General features: G+C 36.5%; 1 protein-coding gene across 1 annotated transcript in view; it reads left to right on the top strand.

The window, feature by feature from the left end:
- fras1 (Fraser extracellular matrix complex subunit 1) overlaps positions 1 to 16,378 on the top strand; it is a 121,459-nt gene that overhangs the window by 35,046 nt on the left and 70,035 nt on the right. Inside the window, exons 11-18 of the mRNA XM_062024313.1 lie at positions 2,196 to 2,368; positions 3,517 to 3,633; positions 3,791 to 3,905; positions 5,052 to 5,189; positions 7,882 to 7,914; positions 9,917 to 10,048; positions 13,401 to 13,529; positions 15,606 to 15,853. Of these exons, the coding sequence (XP_061880297.1) occupies positions 2,196 to 2,368; positions 3,517 to 3,633; positions 3,791 to 3,905; positions 5,052 to 5,189; positions 7,882 to 7,914; positions 9,917 to 10,048; positions 13,401 to 13,529; positions 15,606 to 15,853 (1,085 nt within the window). The remainder of the gene's footprint in view (positions 1 to 2,195; positions 2,369 to 3,516; positions 3,634 to 3,790; positions 3,906 to 5,051; positions 5,190 to 7,881; positions 7,915 to 9,916; positions 10,049 to 13,400; positions 13,530 to 15,605; positions 15,854 to 16,378) is intronic.

The raw sequence follows: 16,378 nt of genomic DNA, 5'->3' as shown, positions 1-16,378 counted from the left end.
ATAAAAATAATGATAATAATGGTCATAATGATAACAATAAGTAATATTAATGATAATAACGGTCATAATGATAACAATAAGTAATAATAATGATAATAATGGTCATTATTGACACTTGTAACAATGATAACAATAAGTAATAATGATAATAATGGTCATAATGATAACAATAAATAATAAAAACGATAATAATAGTCATAATGATAACAATAAGTAATAATGGTCATTAGTGACACTCTAGTAACAATGATAACAATAAGTAATAATATAGATAATAATGGTCATAATGATGACAAAAAATAAAAATAATGATAATAATGGTCATAATGATAACAATAAGTAATATTAATGATAATAACGGTCATAATGATAACAATAAGTAATAATAATGATAATAATGGTCATTAGTGACACTCTAGTAACAATGATAACAATAAGTAATAATGATAATAATGGTCATAATGATAACAATAAGTAATAATATGATAATAAAGGTCATTAGTGACACTCTAGTAACAATGATAACAATAAGTAATAATAATGGTCATAATGATAACAATAAGTATAATAATAATGATAATAATAGTCATAATGATAACAATAAGTAATAATGGTCATTAGTGACACTCTAGTAACAATGATAACAATAAGTAATAATAATGATAATAATGGTCATAATGATAACAATAAGTATAATAATAATGATAATAATAGTCATAATGATAACAATAAGTAATAATGGTCATTAGTGACACTCTAGTAACAATGATAACAATAAGTAATAATAATGATAATGATGGTCATAATGATAACAAAAAATAATAATAATGATAATAATGGTCATAATGATAACAATAAGTAATATTAATGATAACGGTCATAATGATAACAATAAGTAATAATAATGATAATAATGGTCATTGGTGACACTCTAGTAACAATGATAACAATAAGTAATAATAATGATAATAATGGTCAAAATGATAACAAAAAATAATAATGATAATAATGGTCATAATGATAACAATAAATAATAAAAACGATAATAATAGTCATAATGATAACAATAAGTAATAATGGTCATTAGTGACACTCTAGTAACAATGATAACAATAAGTAATAATATAGATAATAATGGTCATAATGATGACAAAAAATAAAAATAATGATAATAATGGTCATAATGATAACAAGTAATATTAATGATAATAACGGTCATAATGATATTAATAAGTAATAATAATGATAATAATGGTCATTAGGGACACTCTAGTAACAATGAAAACAATAAGTAATAATGATAATAATGGTCATAATGATAACAATAAGTAATAATATGATAATAAAGGTCATTAGTGACACTCTAGTAACAATGATAACAATAAGTAATAATAATGGTCATAATGATAACAATAAGTATAATAATAATGATAATAATAGTCATAATGATAACAATAAGTAATAATGGTCATTAGTGACACTCTAGTAACAATGATAACAATAAGTAATAATAATGATAATAATGGTCATAATGATAACAATAAGTATAATAATAATGATAATAATAGTCATAATGATAACAATAAGTAATAATATGATAATAAAGGTCATTAGTGACACTCTAGTAACAATGATAACAATAAGTAATAATAATGGTCATAATGATAACAATAAGTATAATAATAATGATAATAATAGTCATAATGATAACAATAAGTAATAATGGTCATTAGTGACACTCTAGTAACAATGATAACAATAAGTAATAATAATGATAATGATGGTCATAATGATAACAAAAAAAAATAATAATGATAATAATGGTCATAATGATAACAATAAGTAATATTAATGATAACGGTCATAATGATAACAATAAGTAATAATAATGATAATAATGGTCATTGGTGACACTCTAGTAACAATGATAACAATAAGTAATAATAATGATAATAATGGTCAAAATGATAACAAAAAATAATAATGATAATAATGGTCATAATGATAACAAAAATAATAATAATGATAATAATGGTCATAATGATAACAATAAGTGATAATAATGGTCATAATGATAACAATAAGTAATAATAATGATAATAATGGTCATAATGATAACAATAAGTAATATTAATGATAATAAAAGTCATTAGTGACACGGTGCTGGACTGAGCAGGTGTGATCCATCCCCCCAGGTGAGGTGGTCCTGGTCTCCATGCCAGCTGACGGCCCCCCAGAAGGATGGAGTCCATCGGAGGAGCGAGGCTACACCAGCACCACCTCCTTCACCCAGCAGGACGTGGACGACGGCACCGTCTGGTACCGACATTTTGGCCACGGCACCACCAGCGACTCTTTCCAGTTCCAGGTCAGTGAACTGGACCGAGGTGTCAACATGTTCTGTGTGGACTGAAGACCAGAACTCTGATCTGCCACACCACTTCCTTCTCAGTCCTAGTCTCAGTCCTAGTTCTACTTCTCATTCCAGTCTCAGTCCTAGTTCTACTTCTCATTCCAGTCTCAGTCCTAGTTCTACTTCTCATTCCAGTCTCAGTCCTAGTCCTACCCTCAAAACCACTACATTTATTGTCTGCATTTTAATTTTGCTTTTATTTTCTTTCATTTCACTTTGTTGTCTGTGAAGCACTTTGAGTCTGCCTTGTGTATGAAAAGCGCTATACAAATAAAGTTGCCTTGCCTTGCCTTGCCTACATAGATCCATTTATTTGATTTTAAAAAAAAAAGGCAATTTCAATAACAAAAAATAAAAGCAAAATGAGCTAAAAAAAAATAAAATAAAGTTAACATGCTAACAGTACTATACTAAAATGCTAACAATAGCATGCCTACAGTTAGCATTAGTGAAATACCAAAATATATGACATTGAGGTGTATACCTGCTAAAATAACAAAAAAAAATGCTAGCATGCTATTGTTAACATGCTAAAATACTTCTAAAATGTGCTAAAACAAAATTGCCTACTAGCATTAAACATGCTAACAGGTAGCATTGGTCAAGTGACAAAATGTTTGCCGCTGAGGTGTATACCTGCTAGATTAGCTAAAAGAAAGCTTGCATGCTAATGTTAGCATGCTAAAATACTAGCATTGAAATCAGTAACCATTTTAGAAGTATGCTAAGTTTTCCTGTCGTCATGCTAATGTTAGAATGCTAATGCACCATAATAGCATTTTAGCAAGTTTTGAATGTTTAACCCTAAAAATCATGGATTTTGATGCTTGGCACCATCTTAGAAGTATGATAACTTTTCCTATTTCATGCTAACGTTAGAATGCTAATGCATCATACTAGCATTTTAGCAAGTTTTGTATGTTTAACCCTAAAAATCATGGATTTTAATGCTTGGCGCCATCTTAAAAGTATGCTAACTTTTCCTATGTCATCATGCTAACGTTAGAATGCTAATGCATCATACTAGCTTTTTAGCAAGTTTTGAATGTTTAACCCTAAAAATCCTGGATTTGAATGCTTGAATATTTCCTTGATGTTGCCAGGTGTCCAGTGAGGCTCCTCCCATCGTGCAAACAAACACTCAGACTTTCCAAGTCGGAGTTTTACCTCAAAATCCTGAATTTCCTCAGCTGGACCCTGACTGTGGTCTTCAAGTGATGGTGAGGAAAATACACTGCAGCTTCTCAATATTCTCATGGATAAATGCTTAGATGTTATGTCCTTGGCTGGTGTTATCCACTCACTGTGTGTGTGTGTGTGTGTGTGTGTGTGTGTGTGTGTGTGTGTGTGTGTGTGTGTGTGTGTGTGTGTGCGCAGGCTGTAGAGGATGGTGTGACAGAGATAACATCCTCAGCTCTTTCCTTCATGGACTCTGAGACTTCCAGTGAGGATCTCATCTACAACATCACCAAACCTCTACCAGCAGGACAAGGTCACACACACACACTGTACACACACACACACACTAGACACACACACTAGACACACACACACACTAGACACACACACACTATACACACACTATACACACACACACACACTAGACACACTGTACACACACACACACTAGACACACAATACACACACACACACACACTAGACACACTGTACACACACACACACAATACACACACACACACACACAAGACACACTGTACACACACTAGACACACAATACACACACACACACACTAGACACACTATACACACACACACTAGACACACTGTACACACACACACACACACTAGACACACAATACACACACACACACACACAAGACACACTGTACACACACTAGACACACAATACACACACACACACACACTAGACACACTATACACACACACACTATAAACACACACACACTATACAAACACACACAACCATAGTATGGTTCCATATTATGGTCCTATAGTATGGTTTCATAGTATAGTCCCATAGTATGGTTCCACATATGGTTCCATAGTATGGTTCCATAGTATGGTCCTATAGTATGGTTTCATAGTATAGTCCCATAGTATGGTTCCACATATGGTTCCATAGTATGGTTCCATAGTATGGTTCCATAGTATGGTCCTATAGTATGGTTCCATAGTATGGTCCAATAGTATGGTTCCATAGTATGGTCCTATAGTATGGTTCCATAGTATGGTCCAATAGTATGGTTCCATAGTATGGTCCTATAGTATGGTTCCATAGTATGGTCCTATAGTATGGTTCCATAGTATGGTCCTATAGTATGGTTCCATAGTATGGTCCTATAGTATGGTTCCATAGTATGGTCCTATAGTATGGTTCCATAGTATGGTCCTATAGTATGGTTCCATAGTATGGTCCTATAGTATGGTTCCATAGTATGGTCCTATAGTATGGTCCCATAGTATAGTCCCATAGTATGGTTCCACATATGGTTCCACATATGGTTCCATAGTATGGTTCCATAGTATGGTTCCATATTATGGTCCTATAGTATGGTTCCATAGTATAGTCCCATAGTATGGTTCCACACATGGTTCCATAGTATGGTGTGTAGATGGTGAAGAAGGTCCATGTTCTAGAAGGTTGTCCACCTTGCAGGAACCATCGAGCACCGAGAGAGACCACATGTGTCAGTCCAACATTTCAGTCAGGCAGACGTGGACCAGCACAAGATCCTCTACAGACCTCCTAGACCTCCTTCACACCTGCAGGAACTATACCAGTACTCCTTCATAGGTGACATCATCACTCAACACCATCACATCATCACTCAACACCATCACATCATCCCTCAACACCATCACATCGTCACTCAACACCATCACATCGTCACTCAACACCATCACATCATCCCTCAACACCATCACATCATCACTCAACACCATCACATCATCACTCAACACCATCACATCATCACTCAACACCATCACATCATCACTCAACACCATCACATCATCACTCAACACCATCACATCGTCACTCAACACCATCACATCATCACTCAACACCATCACATCATCACTCAACACCATCACATCGTCACTCAACACCATCACGTCATCACTCAACACCATCACGTCGTCACTCAACACCATCACATCATCACTCAACACCATCACATCATCACTCAACACCATCACATCGTCACTCAACACCATCACATCATCACTCAACACCATCACATCGTCACTCAACACCATCACGTCATCACTCAACACCATCACGTCATCACTCAACACCATCACGTCATCACTCAACACCATCACATCATCACTCAACACCATCACATCATCACTCAACACCATCACATCATCACTCAACACCATCACATCATCACTCAACACCATCACATCATCACTCAACACCATCACATCGTCACTCAACACCATCACATCGTCACTCAACACCATCACATCGTCACTCAACACCATCACGTCATCACTCAACACCATCACATCATCACTCAACACCATCAGATCATCACTCAACACCATCACATCATCACTCAACACCATCACATCATCACTCAACACCATCACATCGTCACTCAACACCATCACGTCATCACTCAACACCATCACATCGTCACTCAACACCATCACGTCATCACTCAACACCATCACGTCATCACTCAACACCATCACGTCATCACTCAACACCATCACATCATCACTCAACACCATCACATCATCACTCAACACCATCACATCATCACTCAACACCATCACATCATCACTCAACACCATCACATCATCACTCAACACCATCACATCGTCACTCAACACCATCACATCGTCACTCAACACCATCACATCGTCACTCAACACCATCACGTCGTCACTCAACACCATCACGTCGTCACTCAACACCATCACATCATCACTCAACACCATCAGATCATCACTCAACACCATCACATCATCACTCAACACCATCACATCATCACTCAACACCATCACATCGTCACTCAACACCATCACGTCATCACTCAACACCATCACGTCATCACTCAACACCATCACGTCATCACTCAACACCATCACATCATCACTCAACACCATCACATCGTCACTCAACACCATCACGTCGTCACTCAACACCATCACGTCATCACTCAACACCATCACATCGTCACTCAACACCATCACGTCATCACTCAACACCATCACGTCATCACTCAACACCATCACATCATCACTCAACACCATCACTCAACACCATCACATCGTCACTCAACACCATCACGTCGTCACTCAACACCATCACATCATCACTCAACACCATCACATCATCACTCAGCACCATCACATCAGCACCATCACATCATCACTCAACACCATCACATCGTCACTGAACATCATGACGTCGTCACTGAACACCATGACGTTGTCACTGAACACCATGACGTCGTCACTGAACACCATCACTTCATCACTCAACACCATCACGTCGTCACTGAACACCATCACATCGTCACTCAACACCATCACGTCGTCACTGAACACCATGACGTCGTCACTGAACACCATGACGTCGTCACTGAACACCATGACGTCGTCACTGAACACCATGACGTCGTCACTGAACACCATCACATCATCACTCAACACCATGACGTCGTCACTGAACACCATCACATCATCACTGAACACCATCACATCGTCACTCAACACCATGACGTCGTCACTGAACATCATGACGTCGTCACTGAACACCATGACGTCGTCACTGAACACCATGACGTCGTCACTGAACACCATGACGTCGTCACTGAACACCATCACATCATCACTGAACACCATGACGTCGTCACTGAACACCATCACATTATCACTGAACACCATGACGTCGTCACTGAACACCATGACGTCGTCACTCAACACCATGACATCATCACACTTCATAACAATAAATCTCCACAGCACTAATTACCACATGCTATGCTATATAATGCTATCTATGCTACATGGTGTAATGCTACATGAAGTTATGCTACATGGTATAATGCTACATGATGCTATGCTACATGATGCAATGCTACATGATGCTATGTTACATGATGCTAGGCTACATGATGCTATGCTACATGATGTAATGCTACATGATGCTATGTTACATGATGCTATGCTACATGATGCAATGCTACATGATGTAATGCTACATGATGCTATGCTACATGATGTAATGCTACATGATGCTATGCTACATGATGCTATGCTACATGATGCTATGTTACATGATGCTATGTTACATGATGCTATGCTACATGATGCAATGCTACATGATGCTATGTTACATGATGCTATGCTACATGATGCAATGCTACATGATGTAATGCTACATGATGCTATGCTACATGATGTAATGCTACATGATGCTATGCTACATAAAATATATATAATGTGTGTGTGATGTTTACTTCCTGCAGGTCTACCTGAGTCCCTCAGCGTCTATTTCACAGGTAAACACTTCCTCCTCACCTTCATCTTCATCTTCCTCCTCACCTTCATCTTCCTCCTCACCTTCATCTTCATCTTCCTCCTCACCTTCATCTTCCTCCTCACCTTCATCTTCATCTTCCTCCTCACCTTCATCTTCCTCCTCACCTTCATCTTCATCTTCCTCCTCACCTTCATCTTCATCTTCCTCCTCACCTTCATCTTCCTCCTCACCTTGATCTTCCTCCTCACCTTCATCTTCCTCCTCACCTTCATCTTCACCTTCATCTTCCTCTTCACCTTCCTCTTCCTCCTCACCTTCCTCTTCATCTTCCTCCTCACCTTCATCTTCCTCCTCACCTTCCTCTTCCTCCTCACCTTCATCTTCATCTTCCTCCTCACCTTCATCTTCATCTTCCTCCTCACCTTCATCTTCCTCCTCACCTTCATCTTCCTCCTCACCTTCATCTTCACCTTCATCTTCCTCCTCACCTTCCTCCTCACCTTCATCTTCCTCCTCACCTTCCTCTTCCTCCTCACCTTCCTCTTCATCTTCCTCCTCACCTTCATCTTCCTCCTCACCTTCATCTTCCTCCTCACCTTCATCTTCACCTTCATCTTCCTCCTCACCTTCCTCCTCACCTTCATCTTCCTCCTCACCTTCCTCTTCCTCCTCACCTTCCTCTTCATCTTCCTCCTCACCTTCATCTTCCTCCTCACCTTCCTCTTCCTCCTCACCTTCATCTTCATCTTCCTCCTCACCTTCATCTTCATCTTCCTCCTCACCTTCATCTTCCTCCTCACCTTGATCTTCCTCCTCACCTTCATCTTCCTCCTCACCTTCATCTTCACCTTCATCTTCCTCCTCACCTTCCTCCTCACCTTCATCTTCCTCCTCACCTTCCTCTTCCTCCTCACCTTCCTCTTCATCTTCCTCCTCACCTTCATCTTCCTCCTCACCTTCATCTTCCTCCTCACCTTCATCTTCACCTTCATCTTCCTCCTCACCTTCCTCCTCACCTTCATCTTCCTCCTCACCTTCCTCTTCCTCCTCACCTTCCTCTTCATCTTCCTCCTCACCTTCATCTTCCTCCTCACCTTCCTCTTCCTCCTCACCTTCCTCTTCATCTTCCTCCTCACCTTCATCTTCCTCCTCACCTTCATCTTCCTCCTCACCTTCCTCTTCCTCCTCACCTTCCTCTTCATCTTCCTCCTCACCTTCACCTTCCTCTTCCTCCTCACCTTCATCTTCCTCCTCACCTTCATCTTCCTCCTCACCTTCATCTTCATCTTCCTCCTCACCTTCATCTTCCTCCTCACCTTCATCTTCATCTTCCTCCTCACCTTCATCTTCATCTTCCTCCTCACCTTCATCTTCCTCCTCACCTTGATCTTCCTCCTCACCTTCATCTTCCTCCTCACCTTCATCTTCACCTTCATCTTCCTCCTCACCTTCCTCCTCACCTTCATCTTCCTCCTCACCTTCATCTTCATCTTCCTCCTCACCTTCATCTTCCTCCTCACCTTCATCTTCATCTTCCTCCTCACCTTCATCTTCCTCCTCACCTTCATCTTCATCTTCCTCCTCACCTTCATCTTCATCTTCCTCCTCACCTTCATCTTCCTCCTCACCTTGATCTTCCTCCTCACCTTCATCTTCCTCCTCACCTTCATCTTCACCTTCATCTTCCTCCTCACCTTCCTCTTCCTCCTTCAATCCTCCTTTTATCTCCACCATTTTTCATTTGCTCCTCTCAGGAGTGCTCTCATCTTCATCATCTTCATCATCTTCATCTGGCTGTCATGCTAACACGTCAAACATGTCTTGATGAGGAACCTGACATGCTAACACACAGATAGTGTACATCTAGTCTTCTTCTCTGATGTCTTCTCTGATGTCTTCTCTGGTGTCTTCTCTGATGTCTTCTCTGATGTCTTCTCTGATGTCTTCTCTGATGTCTTCTCTGGTGTCTTCTCTGATGTCTTCTCTGATGTGTTCTCTGATGTGTTCTCTGATGCGTTCAGTGTCAGACGGCCAGCACACGACTCCCGAGCTGGACTTCGCCATCCAGCTGCTGTCCAACCATCAGCAGCCCCCCATGTTCCAGGTTCTGGACCCGCTCCTGGAGGTGGGCATGGGGGGTCAGACTCCAGTGGGTAAGCAGCACAGCCAGTTAGCGTCTAAATGTTTCTTCTCTTTTACTCAAGCCCTTCACAAAAGGTAAACATATAGGAGCCGGCAGATACACCACAGCCAAGCACACAATATTGAACAATAAAACAGGACATGTGTCAATACAAACAAGTATCAAATATTTCTAGTTGCATATTACTTACAAGGCATATTAGAAAGTATCCAGTAACAAACGTGTCCGCATCGTTCAATTTACTGCTTCCTGAGCTTCATGTAATCTGGACCCTCCCAATTGATTCAATCTTACCCAGATAATGCTTATGTTAGGTTTTTTTAAACATATATATATATATATATATATATATATATATATATATATATATATATATATATATATATATATATATATATATATATATATATATATATATATATATATATATATATATATATATATATATATATATATGCATATATATGTATATGCATATATATATATATGCATGCATATATATATATGCATATATATATATGCATGCATATATATATATGCATATATATGCATATATATATATGCATATATATATATATGCATATATATATGCATATATATATATGCATATATATATGCATATATATATATGCATATATATATATATGCATATATATGTATATATATATATATGCATATATATATATGCATATGCATGTATATATATATGCATATATATATGCATATGCATGTATATATATGCATATATATGTATATATGCATATATATATATATATATGCATATATATATATATATATATATATGCATATATATATATATATATATATATGCATATATATATATATATATATATGCATATATATATATATATATATGCATATATATATATATATACACATATATATATATATATATATTTAGTGTGTGTGTATATATATATATATATATATATATATATATATATATATACACACACATATATATATACCGTATTTCCTTGAATTGGCGCAGGGAATATAGTATTCGCACGTCTAGAATTACTGCCGGGTCAAACTCGTTTCTCAAAATAATTAACGCATGCTTGGCCTTATCGCCGGTTTATTATTGAAGCTGGATCAAATTCGTTTCGCAAAATATTAATTTTATTATCGCATGTCTATAATTTTCGCCGGGTCAAACTCGTTTCGCAAAATATTTAGCATATGGCTAGAACTTCCACCGGGTCAAATTCGTTACGTCACGAGTGACGCATCTGTCCTCCTTTTCAAAATGGAGGAAGCTGATTTCAGTAGTTTACTATCGCACAAAGGAAAAAAGATAAAGAGCTTTTCAGTAGGATTTAAGGTTCAAGCTATTGAATACCGGTACAGTATGCTAAAGAGAACAGTAAGCAGCTATGTTTTATTAATATACCGTAGCTGCGTGTGTGAAATACTGTATAAGTCATTAAATCACTCCCGCCTCCTGGTGGTAGAGGGCGCTGCCGCGCTAGTGATCCTTCTTGCGACTTCCTGTACTGCAGAAGAAGTGAACACACGCAGCAAGAGATTTATTTTTTCCCTCTGCCTGAACTTCTAACTTGGAGGATCACATACAGGTATCTAAAATAAAACAGTTTTCTAAACTGGACTTTCAATCGAAGCAGGAGGTAATAATTAAAGGAATATCTCCATCGAAACAGAGACTTTTAAAACTGAAGAAAGAAAATAAGGAAGACTTCTATAAACAAGTTATCGATGCTTTTGGTCAGAAGGAGCTGCAAATGGACTCCATTTATAAGTACAGGTAAGACCATAATAACGTTTTTGTTAATTAAATGTGCTTTTCATGATGGTATGCTTACATCACACTCAAAGCGCACGCCTAAATTTTATGGATTCCTTTTGGTAAACGCCGGAGTGAGAAGAGGTTTTAAAATAATTACCGCATGCACGGCCATCCCGCCGGTTTCCGGTAAACGCAGGAGTGACAGGAGGTTTTAAATTAATTAACGCCCCTGCGGCTATTCAAGGAAATACGGTATATATATATATATATATATATATATATATATATATATATATATATATATATATATATATATATATATATATATATATATATATATATATATATATATATATATATATACACACACATATATGTGTATATATATATATGCATATATATATATATATGCATATATGCATATATATATATATATGCATATATATATATGCATATATATATGCATATATATATATACATACATACATATATATATACATACATACATACATATATACATACATACATACATACATATATATATATATATATATATACATATATATATATATATATATATATATACATACATATATATATACATACATATATATATATATATATATATATATACATATATATATATATATATATATATATATATTATCTGTGCTAAGTGCAGTAAAAGACTAAATAAAAAGTGCACAAGAAAGAACGTGATTATTAAATGTGTAACAGTAATCATGAAAGTCCAATTAAATAATACAATACATTTGACTTTAATTAATAAGTTACAAGTCTACATTTATGAAATATTTTATTGTAATTAAAAATTCCGATTTTTTTTCATGTTTTCTGCTTATTGTACAAATAAAATGGATGAATTAGCAATGAGCTATTTTATTAGAAATGATATACATAACAATGATAATAACATTGATATTAATATATTTACATTGTAATTATCATATAAATAATTCAATAAATAAATTAACACATTCACTTGATAAATTATAATGAAACGCTGGATTATTAAATAAATGAAAAATACTTATATTTACATATTATTTAAACAGAAAAAAATGATTCCAAAATGACGTAATGGAATTCAGTAATTAAATTCATGAAATATGATGTCAAATGTAGAAATGATAATGAGAAATAAAATCATTATTAAATGCGTACATTATTATTTATTCATTATTGTTTGTTTTCAACGTATATTCCATGGAGATAAATGTAAACAAACAAAAAAGAATATTATTACGTTAATAAAAAATTTATTATTCTAGAAAATACATTCAATGAATCAAACATTTATAATAATGAGTTATGATAATAAGACAGGTTAATAACATATTAAATGTTGGTTTATTCATCAAGAAAACAACATTATAATATAATAATGATAATAAGACAGGTTAATAACATATTAAATACATAAATTATTCATCAATAAAACATTTTAATAATACCAGATATTTGTTTTCATTTGAGATGTAATCCATGTCTTTGATGCTAATTATTCATGAATAAATGTCAAGTGGATGCTCACAATGAAACATGACTCATCTGACTTCTCATTGGTCGGCAGGTGTTCAGCATCTAGCCGTCAGCGACGTGGACACGCCCCCTGACGAGCTGGAGTTTGAGGTGGTGGACGCTCCACATCACGGACACTTGGTGAAGACTCAAGATGGACGCCACGCCACCATGGACAACGGTGACGCACACCTCCGTCAACATACACATGACGTCACCTTTACCAACCTCAATATGACGTCACCTTTGTCAACCTCAATATGACGTCACCTTTACCAACCTCAATATGACGTCACCTTTGTCAACCTCAATATGACGTCACCTTTGTCAACCTCAATATGACGTCACCTTTGTCAACCTCAATATGACGTCACCTTTACCAACCTCAATATGACGTCACCTTTGTCAACCTCAATATGACGTCACCTTTGTCAACCTCAATATGACGTCACCTTTACCAACCTCAATATGACGTCACCTTTGTCAACCTCAATATGACGTCACCTTTACCAACCTCAATATGACGTCACCTTTGTCAACCTCAATATGACGTCACCTTTGTCAACCTCAATATGACGTCACCTTTGTCAACCTCAATATGACGTCACCTTTGTCAACCTCAATATGACGTCACCTTTGTCAACCTCAATATGACGTCACCTTTGTCAACCTCAATATGACGTCACCTTTGTCAACCTCAATATGACGTCACCTTTGTCAACCTCAATATGACGTCACCTTTGTCAACCTCAATATGACGTCACCTTTATCAACCTCAATATGACGTCACCTTTGTCAACCTCAATATGACGTCACCTTTGTCAACCTCAATATGACGTCACCTTTGTCAACCTCAATATGACGTCACCTTTGTCAACCTCAATATGACGTCACCTTTATCAATATCAGTATGATGTCATCTTTATCAATATCGACGACACAAACAGTAAGTTATGACGACACACACAGGAAGTTATGACACAAACGGGAAGTCATGACAACAAAAACAGGAATTTATGATTCATGAGACAAACAGGAAGTTATGATTGATGACACAAACAGGAAGTTATGACTGATGACACAAACAGGAAGTTATGACTGATGACACAAACAGGAAGTTATGACTGATGACACAAACAGGAAGTTATGACGACACAAACAGGAAGTTATGACGACACAAACAGGAAGTTATGACTGATGACACAAACAGGAAGTTATGACGACACAAACAGGAAGTTATGACAACAAAAACAGGAAGTTATGATGACAAAAACAGGAAGTTACGATTGAAGACACAAACAGGAAGTTATGACGACACAAACGGGAAGTTATAAATGATGACACAAACAGGAAATTATGATGACAAAAACAGGAAGTTACGATTTAAGACACAAACAGGAAGTTATGACGACACAAACAGGAAGTTATGACGACACAAACAGGAAGTTATGACAACAAAAACAGGAAGTTATGACACAAACGGGAAGTTATGATTGATGACACAAACAGGAAGTTATGACGACACAAACCGTAAGTTATGACAACACAAACAGGAAGTTATGATTGATGACATAAACAAGAAGTTATGACAACAAAAACAGGAAGTTATGAGAACACAAACAAGAAGTTACGATTGATGACATAAACAAGAAGTTATGACGACACAAACAGGAAGTTATAAATGGTGACACAAACAGAAAATTATGATGACAAAAACAGGAAGTTACGATTTAAGACACAAACAGGAAGTTATGACGACACAAACAGGAAGTTATGACGACACAAACAGGAAGTTATGACGACACAAACAGGAAGTTATGACAACAAAAACAGGAAGTTATGACACAAACGGGAAGTTATGATTGATGACACAAACAGGAAGTTATGACGACACAAACCTGGGAGTTATGACAACACAAACAGGAAGTTACGATTGATGACATAAACAAGAAGTTATGACAACAAAAACAGGAAGTTATGAGAACACAAACAAGAAGTTACGATTGATGACATAAACAAGAAGTTCTGACGACACAAACAGGAAGTTATTTCAACACAAACAGGAAGTTATGATTGATGACACAAACGGGAAGTTCTAACGAGACAAACAGGAAGTTATGATTGATGACATTAACAGGAAGTTATGACGACACAAATAGGAAGTTATGATTGATGACACAAACGGGAAGTTCTGACGGGACAAACAGGAAGTTGAGATGACAACTGGAAGTTAATTGCATGTTTCTCTGCCCTCCAGGTGACGTCTTCACCTTCAGTGATGTCACGCACAACAATCTACTGTATCGCCACGCCGGGCTCTCCAGCCAGGAAGACGCCATCACCTTCTCTGTCAGCGACGGCATCGCCATGGCAACCACGGTGGTGCGGGTGGCGGTGTCGGGCGCGCGTGACGACGGGCCGCAGCGAGACCCCGCCTCCAGTCTCTCCCTGGAAGTGGGCAAGAGAAGCAGCACAGTCATCAGACGCTCACACCTGGCCTACACTGTGAGGCCTTGCATCATCATCATCATCATTGTGATCATTCATCATCATAATCATAAACAATCATAATTATAGTCATCATAATTGTAATCATAATCATAATTATCATCATAATCATAATAATCATCATCATAATCATCATCGTGATCATCATCGTAATCATAATTGTAAACTTAATTGTAATCATCATCATCATCGTATTCATCATAATTGTGATCATCATCATTATCATCGTAGTCATAATCGTAATCATAATCATAAACATAATTGTAATCATAATCATAAACATAATTATAATCATAAACATAATCGTACTCATAATGATAAACATAATCATAAACATAATCGTAATCATTATCGTAATCATGATCATAAACATAATCATAATCGTAATAATCATAAACAATCATAATCGTAATCACGATCATAAACATAATCACAATCATAAACGTAATCATAAACATAATCATACTCGTAATCACGATCATAAACGTAATCATAAACAGAACCGTAATCATAAACATAATT

The sequence above is a fragment of the Entelurus aequoreus genome, linkage group LG17 (assembly GCF_033978785.1).
Source record: "Entelurus aequoreus isolate RoL-2023_Sb linkage group LG17, RoL_Eaeq_v1.1, whole genome shotgun sequence".
NCBI lineage: Eukaryota > Metazoa > Chordata > Actinopteri > Syngnathiformes > Syngnathidae > Entelurus > Entelurus aequoreus.
Note: the sequence above shows the minus strand (reverse complement) of the source record. Positions and strands in the feature narration are given on the sequence as shown.